The sequence below is a fragment of the Macaca nemestrina genome, chromosome 3, assembly GCF_043159975.1.
Source record: "Macaca nemestrina isolate mMacNem1 chromosome 3, mMacNem.hap1, whole genome shotgun sequence".
In the NCBI taxonomy this organism is placed as follows: Eukaryota; Metazoa; Chordata; class Mammalia; order Primates; family Cercopithecidae; genus Macaca; species Macaca nemestrina.
Genome location: NC_092127.1, coordinates 4937770 through 4949712, shown reverse-complemented (window position 1 = coordinate 4949712; position 11943 = coordinate 4937770). Strand labels below are relative to the sequence as shown.

The 11943-nt window shown below is 37.8% G+C and overlaps 1 protein-coding gene across 4 annotated transcripts in view; it reads right to left on the bottom strand.

Annotated features, from left to right (window-relative positions):
• Positions 1-3080: 3080 nt before the first annotated feature.
• The window catches only part of LOC105466569 (cilia and flagella associated protein 97), a 48280-nt gene continuing 39417 nt past the window's right edge, over positions 3081-11943 (bottom strand). For 3 of the 4 annotated variants that reach the window (XM_011715606.2, XM_011715608.3, XM_011715605.3), the window contains exons 4-5: positions 7017-7167; positions 3081-5920 (exon numbers count right to left, since the gene is read on the bottom strand). In XM_011715606.2, the coding sequence (XP_011713908.2) occupies positions 5790-5920; positions 7017-7167 (282 nt within the window). In that variant the 3' untranslated portion in view covers positions 3081-5789. The remainder of the gene's footprint in view (positions 5921-7016; positions 7168-11943) is intronic. The other variant, XM_071092752.1, reaches the window with a different exon arrangement.

Below are 11943 nucleotides of genomic sequence, written 5' to 3'. Positions count from 1 at the left end.
GCTCATTGCCTGGGTACAATATACATGTAACAAACCTGCATATGTACCCTCTATATCTAAAAGTTGAAAAATTCTAAAAAAGTGTTCAATCTAATTATTAGTCAAAATAATACAATTAAAATCACAATGAGCTATATTAAATATCTACTTGAATAGTTAAAACTTTAAAAAAATGACTGAAAGGCCAGTTGCTGTGGCTCACACATGGAATCCCTTTGGGATTGCAAGGACTTTGGTTGGCCTCGGCAGGAGGATTGCTTGAGCCCAGGCACTCGAGACCAGCCTGGGCAACACGGCGAAATCCCATCTCCACAAAAAAATACAATAATTAGCTGGACATGGTGGCGCATGCCTGTTGTCCTAGCTACTTGGGAGGCTGAGGTGGGAGGATCGCTTGAGCCAGGGAGGTCAAGGCTGCAGTGAGCCATGATCGGTCGGGCCACTGCACTCCAGCCTGGGTGACAGAGCAAGACCCAGACTCAAAAAAAAAAAAAAAAAGAAAAAGAAAAAAAAGACTGACAATAATATTAACGAGTCTCTAGAGCAACACAAACTTACACTTTTGTGGAAGAAGGAGCTGTTACACTCACTGTGGAAGACTCTGGCACTGTTAAACACAAGCACGGCTCTGAGCCAGCAACTCCACTGCTAACTGCATGCCCAACTAAAACGTACACACAGAGCAACCAAGGCACGTTTACAAAAGTCCTCACATCAGCATTATTTGTAATAGTCAAAACCTAGAAACCACCCACAATATCCATCAACCACATAATAGATACATGAATCATGGTATAGTCAAGTACTAGAATACTACATAAAAATCAGTGTGAACCAATTACAGCTACATGCAACAATATCAAAGAATCTCACAAACATAAAGATGTTGAGCTACAAAGTCATACACAAGAGCATAATCCCATTTATATGAAGCTCAAAAACAGGCAAAACTACACTCAAGTGTTAAAAGTGAAGACAGTAGTTAATGGAACAATTAGATTTTTCTAGTTTGTACAGGTAACTATGTGGGAAACAGATATATTTGCTTACTGCTGCATATTTTCTGCATGAAATAGATTCTCAGAATGCAATCAACAACAAAGCACCCTCCAGACTTTGCAGACTAGCTATAATTCCAAAATGTATGAGATAAAATGTGATGTGTGGTTTTTTGGTGAAGACTATCATTGCAATATATATCCTGTAAGAATTTGGCACCATAGTTTTTATCATTTTTGGTGACTCTTCAAATACGTTTTTTTTTTGAGATGGAGTCTGGCTCTGTTACCCAGGCTGGAGTGCAGTGGCATGATCTCGGCTCACTACAACCTCTGCCTCCTGGGTTAAAGCGATTCTGCTGCCTCAGCCTCCCGAGTAGCTGGGACTACAGGCACACCACCACCATGCGTGGCTAATTTCTGTATTTTTAGTAGAGACGGGGTTTTACCATATTGGCCAGGCTGGTCTCGAACTGCTGACCTTGTGATCCGCCCGCCTCGGCCTCCCAAAGTGCTGGGATTGCAGGTGTGAGCCACCGTCCCCGGCCTCAAATTCTTTTACTATCTTATAATTGTGGATTAGAGTCATGTGAAAAAACTCTGTCTCATTATAGTAAAATAATGATGTTACCTCTTAAGTTTTATTTTGTAAACCAGTTAAACCTCAAAAATGTCATCTAGGGCAAATAGTGCAACTTACCTGGATTTACCAAATAAATTTGGAAATGGAAGCATAGAATCTTGAGTCTATTATGGTGGCTCCAAAAATATCTCTAAATGAATTAAAAATCCATCACCAGAATTGAAAAATCAAATAAAAATTTCTGCCATAACATAATCCTATTTGCTCTAGCGTTCTTTCTCTTTGCTGTTGAGAGCTCAGATAAGCTACTGCAGGAGCTACTCGGGAATTTATTCCAATGGCGCTAGTATTATTAAACCCTCATAAAAAGTTCCTAAACTGATGTTTTGCAGCAAGCTTTAGGTGTTTATTACTCATACAGAACATGTAAGAAACGTTGATGTACATGACTACTTTTAAAAAATATTTATTGGCCAGGCGCAGTGGCTCACGCCTGTAATCCCAACACTTTGGGAGGCTGAGGTGGGTGGATCACTTGAGGTCAGGAGTTCGAGACCAGCCTGGCCAACATGGCAAAACCCCATCTCTACTAAAAATACAAAAAATTAGCCAGGCATGATGGCGTGTGCCTGTAATCCCAGCTACTCAGGAGGCTGAGGCAGGAGAATTGCTTGAACCTGGGAGGCGGAGGTTGTAGTGAGCCAACATCGTGCCACTGCACTCCAGCCTGGGTGACAGAGCGAGACTCCGTCTCAAAAATACAAACAACAACAACAAAAAGCCCATTTCTTTAAGCTGTAAGAGTGTCCACTGTATTGTAATACCATAACAATTTTACAAAAGCAATTAGATGATGTCATTTAAATAAATTCTGATTAAGAATATAATTTTAAGCAAACTCTTTTCCATGTAAATATTATACTTTCAAAGACAGAAATAACTGACACCATCCTTCCAACTTTATTCCTACTAATTCTTGGTCTTGTAAGGCACGTAAAAGTTATTCTGATTTTGAAAATAGGAACAAGACAGCGCATTTTAGAGATAAACATAGGATCAAAACTCAGTTATCTTTAATGCTTTTATTTCCTTCTTCATTATACCAGGCTAGTTCTAAATGCCTAAAATACATTAAAATGGAACAGAAAATTTTAAAAGGATGTTAATTTTAAGTTTCTTACTAATCTTTACTCATAGAAATAAAGAAGCCATAACTGTTAAGCACATTTTCTAAGATTGTATATAATCATTTATGGGTTAAGACTTTTTTGGCATTAAAGATAGTAAACTTTTTATGAATTTAATTATTAAAGTATAATCAACTCACATCTTTGGATTTATATTGGTCTTAACATGTTTCACAGTATGCAGTATTTGAAGAATCTGAAGATGAGAGGCACAGTCATCACTTACCCGTGACCGTCACCTTCTTAAAGCTGTCTAGATACCTATTTTGGACACTCGGGTTAGCAGGGAGAAAACAACTGCATTACACTACATTTTTCAGCAAACCGAAGAACTTTATTTGGAGTAATCGCTAAGAAAACAGCTTTTTATGGAAACTGAGAAAGACAGTAGAGGAAGTATAAGAGCTACCCCTTAAGAAATAACTTTAATAGTTAAAAAACTTTCATAGAATCTTACTAAAAAGGAGGCAACATTAGTTTTAACTTTTGACAGAGATAAAAATAACTGAACAAGAATCTGGCCTAATAACCAGACCTCAGATTACTATACTTTCTAGTTATAGATGTAAATCTTCAAAGTACATATATTCAGTACAGGTCAAAAAAATATAAAATAGTGCTCGACCATCCTTTACTTTTTCATGTCCTTGAAAACAAAAAGAGTAATATACTTAAGTAATTCCTTAAGAATGTCCCTTAAACTATAATAACTTCAGAGCATCTTGACTTAGAGAATATACCACATTTTCCAACTCCTATTTGTCTAGTCATATTCATTATATATAAGTAACCATGACAACAGAATTGTAAGTACTGCTTAAAAGACTGTTGCCCTTTCCAACTTTTACTTTAATTTGGATCCCTGTTATCAGTAATACTTAGATGAACTTCCCCTTTCAAAGTAGTAAAAACTAAAGCATTAAATTAGTACCTAAAATCAAAGTACAGTTTTTATTTATAAAACTATTGTGTTGTATCCTGACATGTGGCAGCAAAGATAATATAAAATGTATTCAGAGACTAATGCCATTATGAACAGAAAAGACTATATATAAATATATATAATCTTTATATATATATAAATCTTTTTTTAAAGATTTTTAAAATAAAATTTATAAAAAAGATTTTATATATATAAAAGATTATATATATAAAACATTTTTCTGGAACAACTTAAAAATCAATTTTTAAAAAACTGATTAATTCACTATTGGACAGATGTTCAAAGGCTAAATTTAAAATTCAGCATTATCTTCCCTCTCTTGAAAACATTCAAAGTACAGTAAGTTAAAAAACAAAAGAAAATAAAGCCTTGGTTTAGTATAGCTAAAGCTTACATATACAGCAGGTGTAATAACATGTTCATCAGAACAGAGCATCAAATAACAATGAATGAACATTATGGCCCCCTAAAGAAGAAGAACCTCAAAGCCAGGTTGTGGTCACATGAATTATTTAACCTCACTGCGCCCACGTTCGCAGGCCCTACCCTCAACAAAATCTATTAATACAAACTAAAACCGAGACATTTGAATTGATGTTTTGGAAAATGTAGTAACACGTTACTGTTAAAGGTGCTAAGGAAAAAGCATTCAGCATACGTGCTACAGAGCCTGACCACTGGAAAACAGAAATCTTACTGTGGCTACAGATCAAAAATTCATACTGAAGACAGACATTTGTCATTTAACATGGAACTTTTCCAATACATTTTAAGGGCCTACTGAAAAGGCTAGTGGTGAACAACGATGGTAACAATGAGATACCATACTTTGCTATACAAAAGCCTAAGTTTGACAGAAAAAAAATTCTAATTTGGAAAGTCAGCAGTATTAAACCCTATCTGCCATTACCAATTCCGTCAAGATTACTAGGTCTTTAAATGTGGGGCTGGTAAAAATAATACTTCCAGGGTTCAATCAAACAAATCAGAGTAAACCAAAACAAGAAAAGTAGCCAATATTTAAAGCAGCAGCCTCAGCAAACGTGTGATTTATTTCCCTTTTTGTTCAAATTTTAGTTTTCTCAGGCCTTATAAATACTTACTGGAATTTCTAAAGCATTTCTTTCTTACGCTAGGTCTTCTCTAGTAACACAGTAAATACTGAATTACCTAAAACGCTGTCCAGCACACCCCAGGATCTGCTTCTTGGCTCTTCATGCTGATGGTGCCATTTCACTGATTCAACAAATACTACAGGTTTTGCTTATGATGCAACTGATGTGGTCCTTAAACTATTCACAAGTTAGAAGACTGTAGCTCTAAAACCTACCTCATTTCTAAGAATCATAAATAGGACTTTACCTGAATGCATAAAAACACAAAGGGAAGCTTCTAAGTTGAACTTTCTAATATTCATATTTGAAATGGTTTGGAATGGTTGATCAAACTTTTAAGATCTAACACTCAGTGCACTTATACAATAACTAGATACCTCTGGTGAATTACAAGAATTGCTCCAATAGAAGCGTCTCTCAATCTGCTCATCAAATCTAGATCAGCTCTACCAATGAAAACACATTTCAAGATTTGTTTCATAATCAGTGTTCAATCTCATACAATCAAGCTACGCCATGCCACGTAAGTTCTAAAGCAGATGAAAAACAAAGCCAGCCAAATTTAGGAGCTAAGCTCATGGTATAACGCTTATAAAGAAATGAAAATAACACAAATTGAAAACTATATAGTGAACATCTTGAGTACAACATGCAATGATACTATCATTACTATTTTGACAGCATGACAATGGAATCAATTTCTATAATGAGAAGATACACATGCATACCACTATTTCTCTATTAAGAACACATCTTATATGAATACATCCTCGGGAAACACTCTTTACATTAAATCGTCTTTTTGACAATAATTTTGCACTGAATAACAATAAATTACAACGCACTGTTGTACACCTTAAATTGCTAAACGGTATTATAGATGTTTACACAGAGAATTATCGTAATAGCACGAGCACTTCAATAAAAGTTGTGTGAACAATGTTTAAAGTAAAAAAAAGTGTTTTATAACCAAGCTGTACGGACATTAGGGGGTTTAGGTCTTCTTCGAGGGTGGCCACTGGAGGGGTCAACAGCTGATCGCTCACTCCTACAACTGAGACCACTCGTAGCACTGGATGTCCTGGAAGCTCCTCCTGAAAATACACAAAGAAGAAATATCTGAGAAACTTCTCCTCACTTTAAGTCCAGACTAGTTTTTCTTCCACATTCTATGTGTGTCTAATAGTCTAATGCAATGATTCTCGACTAGGAATGCACTTCAGAATTCCCTGTGGAACTCAAAAAATATAGTAACAAACACACCCAGATGCCACCCCAGGGGATTCTGAGGCACTGGACTGGCATGGAAAACAAACATTTGTAAAAGCTTCTCAAATAATTCATGCGAAAAAAATCCCTTCGTATAACCATTTATATACTACATTTAGGGACAGTGCTAAAGTATGACTTACTAAAACAAGACCCTGTCTTAGTCACTATACCACGGAAGCAAGGTTTGGAGAAGAATAAATGGAACTACTAGTCATGAGAGTTGAAGACTCACACGGGGCAGGCGCTGGGAAGTTGTGGCATCGAATGGTTTGGTATTACCTTCTATTTATTACATAGTTTAGAATACATACATCAAGTACAATATAAACTTCTGTAAAGGACACTGACCTTTCTAGATGTTGCACACTCCGGCACTAAATGGTCACTCCATTCTTGTACTCTCTGGGACACACAACTGGCTAGGTCTGTAACTGATCACACAACAAGCCTTACTGCTTACTGTAAAGTGGTAAGGCTTGCTGTGTGATCAGTTTGCTAATTTTTGTTTTAGTTATCCAGTAAGTAAAAAAAAGCACATATAAGGGCTGGAGTCTATTAGCAATAATTCTTAACTACCTAGGGAGAACGTTTCAGCAGCTTTTAAACAGCACATCTATGCATTTCTTCCCTCAATCAACTTTACAATTAAAAGTACTTCCTCAATTACCTCAGAACCTACTGATATTTTCGATTGTTTTATCTCCTGGTTTCCTTCCTGTCATTATAGGCTGTAAATGAAACCTGAAATTAAGTGAACTAATACAAATAAAACAAAACATGACAGTGAGAAATAACAGAATGCACTCCAGTGCTGGCATTTAAAACTCTATCAGAATAACATAAGTGACATTTTTTAAAAAAATGGATACAAGATACAAACAAATATAAAATAATTTTGATCTATTTTGTCCTGCTTACTTAATGGGCTGTATTGGCCGAGAGTGGATCTGGCTCGTCTGGACAGTGGTGATGAGCTGAGATAGCCCATATTGCGATGATAGTCCATCAGTTGTTCTGAGCGTTTCATACCTACTGTTGGTTTCACAGCCTCAAGCCTTTTCAATAAAGCCTTCAATAAAGACAGTCAATTTGAAAGCCAAGGTTAAACAGCAATCATTTTTAACAAGGCAATACATTCTAGAGCGTGACACTCACTTTCTTTCCTTTTTTAAGAGATAAGATCTTACTCTGTCACTCAGGTTGGCCTGGAACTCCTGGGCTTAAGGGATCCTCCCATCTCAGTCTCTTAAGTAGCTGGGATTACAGGCGAGACCCACCACATCCGGCCAAAAGATTTTAAATCATTCCTGACATACCATGTGAAAAACATATTTCAGATAATTTAATTTCATAAAAATCCAAGGGCTTTTGCCTATCCCACAGCTCACCAAACCACTGTGATATAACAGTTCATCCAGGGGTGTCCAACAGAGAGAATACAGTCACGGGTTCTTAGTTTCTGTTTCTGGTTGGGCCAGTAAAGCCCCTTCCTCATCTCTCTTTCCTGCGCATCGCTAGAGACAGAAACTAAAAACCATGGCTTCAGGTTGCTAAAAGCCTAAAACAGAACAACAAACAACAAAATCAGGTGGGTTAGACAAGCTTGCTAGAGGACTGATTCTTTTGTGCCAGGTTAGTCTTAGGAAAGGTGCTGTAAGTTGAAATAAAATACATTAAACCTGATTTTCTCACAGACATGACGTAATGGGAGTTATAATGCTAAGAACCTAGTGTTAAAACCTAGGACTGACCACACACACATGGAAGCTACCACAGATTCTCCACATGTACGTTGTAGAGCAGTGCCTTTCACCGTTTCCTTTGCATAGTGCCTCAAGGGCTGGTAGGCCACTGGGGAAAGGCCAGCAGGGAGGGCCCTTGGGTCTTCCCCTGCTAATTTCTTTTTTTTTTTTTTTTAAATTCATTTATTATTATTATACTTTAAGTTGTAGGGTACATGTGCATAACGTGCAGGTTTGTTACATATGTATACTTGTGCCATGTTGGTGTGCTGCACCCATCAACTTGTCATTTACATCAGGTATAACTCCCAATGCAATCCCTCCCCCCTCCCCCCTCCCCATGACAGGCCCCTGTGTGTGATGTTCCCCTTCCTGAGTCCAAGTGATCTCATTGTTCAGTTCCCACCTATGAGTGAGAACATGCGGTGTTTGGTTTTCTGTTCTTGTGATAGATTGCTAAGAATGATGGTTTCCAGCTGCATCCATGTCCCTACAAAGGACACAAACTCATCCTTTTTGATGGCTGCATAGTATTCCATGGTGTATATGTGCCACATTTTCTTAATCCAATCTGTCACTGATGGACATTTGGGTTGATTCCAAGTCTTTGCTATTGTGAATAGTGCTGCAATAAACATACGAGTGCATGTGTCTTTATAGCAGCATAATTTATACTCCTTTGGGTATATACCCAGTAATGGGATGGCTGGGTCATATGGTACATCTAGTTCTAGATCCTTGAGGAATCGCCATACTGTTTTCCATAATGGTTGAACTAGTTTACAATCCCACCAACAGTGTAAAAGCGTTCCTATTTCTCCACATCCTCTCCAGCACCTGTTGTTTCCTGACTTTTTAATGATCGCCATTCTAACTGGTGTGAGATGGTATCTCATTGTGGTTTTGATTTGCATTTCTCTGATGGCCAGTGATGATGAGCATTTTTTCATGTGTCTGTTGGCTGTATGCATGTCTTCTTTTGAGAAATGTCTGTTCATATCCTTTGCCCACTTTTTGATGGGGTTGTTTTTTTCTTGTAAATTTGTTTGAGTTCTTTGTAGGTTCTGGATATTAGCCCTTTGTCAGATGAGTAGATTGCAAAAATTTTCTCCCATTCTGTAGGTTGCCTGTTCACTCTGATGGTAGTTTCTTTTGCTGTGCAGAAGCTCTTTAGTTTAATGAGATCCCATTTGTCAATTTTGGCTTTTGCTGCTAATTTCTACTAGCCCAGCTATGCTTTCTGCATTGTCTGTTTTATATACTAAAGATTCTGCATAACATTTAATTTGGAGAAAAAAAGCTTTTACTGTTAAGAAGTTTGAAAACCAATTAGTAAAGAATATAAAGTTTTTAAAAAAGATATGTAGGCTGGGCACAGTGGCTCATGCCTGTAGTCCCAGCACTTTGGGAGGCCAAGGCGGGTGGATGACCTGCTTGAGCTCAGGAGTTCCAGACCAGTCTGGACAACATGGTGAAACCCTGTCTCCATTTTAATAATACTTTAATTAAAAAAAAGGATATATAAACCAATTGGCCAAGGCAATACAGTATCCAATAACATGGTAATTTTTTACAATTCAGTAACACAGACTAATGTATAATGTTCTAAATTTTGTTTATAATTATTTCTTAAAAGGTGAAAGAGTTTATTCTGTTGGCTTTTCATAGGCATTGTTGAGAAAGAAATACTGAGGTAGACTAAACCGCTTGGGGAATTGATCCATGATTGTATTTTGTTATTTTCTTTATTGATTCAAACTTTCTCTGAAGGAAGCTAATCTTATTTGCAAAGGGAGTACTGACCTGCACTAAGTTTCACATTAAAAAATCAGACTCATGAATTCAGTCATAGGACAAGTTTTCTCTGTACAATCTTTTTTTCTTTCTTCCTTTTATTGTGGTAAAATGAAACCACATTTTAAGCACTTCTAAGCGTACGGTTCTGTGGCATTCTGTACGTTCACACTGTTATGAAACATCACCACCGACCCCTCCCAAAACTCTTCTTCCACTTGGTGTTCGATCAGTTTTACCCCTGCCCTTCTGCGCTGAGTTCCTGAGCAGCAATTCCAAAGCAGGAAGAGACGGTGGAAGAATAAGCCAAGATATGCAGGGGAAGGGCCGTTTAGAAAAGGGAGAGGAGGTTGTTATAGAAACAAAAGGAGGCTTGGAGGCAAACGGCAGAGGGTGCGAAACACACGCAGAACCGGACACAACCACCGAGAACATCTTTACTGCCTGCCTGCATGCTGCTCCTTCTGTGTGAAGTGCCCAGCCCTAGTTTTTAGCCTTCAAAAGCTAGAAAAGAGTCACCTACTCAAATTACCCAACTAGTGTTAGTGGTGCCCTTTGCTGAGCTGAGTTTCGATTTGAACGTGGTTCCACCTGACTGTAAAGTCCACAGTCTTCCATCATATTCTCTTTCTTGCATTGTGGACAGAGAAGCTGTGTGATTCCGGTGTCCAAACCTCCTGAAATTGTATCTTCTCTACCTGCAGTTTATAACTGTACTGGAACTTCCTGGGGTCACATCTTCAGTGTCTTTCACTAGCAGAGTGCATCTGCCGTTCTGTCTGATTATCCTATTAACTACGCACTGAGCTGTGCAGGGGAGAAAGGACAAGACAGAAGACCTGGTATTTTCAGTTATCTTTCAATTTTGCTTTTTTGCTGGTAGAAGTCTCAATGTCTATTAAACTCCTAATGTCCTAAGTTTATTTATTTGGTTGGATGAGTATTTTTTCTTTTACAAATTTTAAGATAATTACAATACTTATTCATCAGATACAAAACAATATAGATGTGATCAAAGTCAACTTTGAAATAATTGTACAATAATGCAAAAAGTAAACCCATTCTGGAGTCTGATATATAAATTATCAAGTTTACACGCAGAAACTTAGGGAAATAAGAGAGAAATGATTCGGCTCATGTACCCAAATCACACGGAACAATACCATGTGTCCATCTGAGTGTTACATGAATAAAACAAGCTAAACAAAAGCTAAAGGATGTGAGAAATAACTCGTCTATAGAAATAATATCAAAATACAAAGTGTTGATTACCCTAAATTTTAAGGTGTAAACTAACCTTGTCCGACCTGTGGCCTGCAGGCTGCATGCGGCTCAGGATGGCTTTGAATGCGGCCCAGCACAAATTCATAAACTTTCTTAAAACATTATGAGATTTATTTTTTTGGCAATTTCTTTTTTTAGCTCATCAGCTATGGTTAGCATATTTTATGTATGGCCCCAGACAATTTTTTTTCTTCCAATGTGGCCGAGAGAAGCCAAAAGAGTGGACACTCCTGGTGTAAGCCCCAAAATCAAAAGTGTATGCATTTTAATTTAGTCATCAATTTAGAACTCTCATGTAAAACTTAAAAAACAGTAGTTCAGGTTGGGTGTAGTGGCTCACATCTGTGGTCCCAGCATTTTGGGAGGCCAAGGCAGGAGGATTGTCTGAGCCCAGGAGTTCAAGACCTCCCTAGGCAACATGGCGAGACCCCGTCTCTTCCAGAAAATACAAAAATTAGCCGGGCATGGTTGTACGTGCCTGTGATCCCAGCTACCCAAGAGGCAGAGGAGAACGGCTTGAGTCCAGGAGGTCGAGACTGCAGTGAGTCATGATCACACCACTACACTCCAGCCTGGGTGACAGAGCAAGACCTTATTTCAAAAAAAAAAAAAAAAAAAAAAAAAATTCAAAATGCTGTAACAATTCTAATACAGTGATAATAAATGTAAGGTATATAGTCAGAAAGATTTGGGCTTAACACTTGGCTCTGCCACTGATTGTATCCTTGATCAAATTCCATGACAGGGATATTAATAATGAAATAACCTCAGAGTTAGTTTTTAGTAATTAAGTGATATAATGCATCTAAAGTGCTTAAAACAGTGCCTAGTATCTAGCAAAAACTTATTAAGGCTGGGCGTGGTGGCTCACCCCATAATCCCAATACTTTGCAAGGCTGAGGCAGGCAGATTACTTGAGGTCAGGAGTTCGAGACCAGCCTGGCCAATACAGTGAAACCCCATCTCTACTAAAAATAGAAAAAAAATTAGCCCGGTGTGGTGGCAGGCGTCTACAGTTCCAGCTA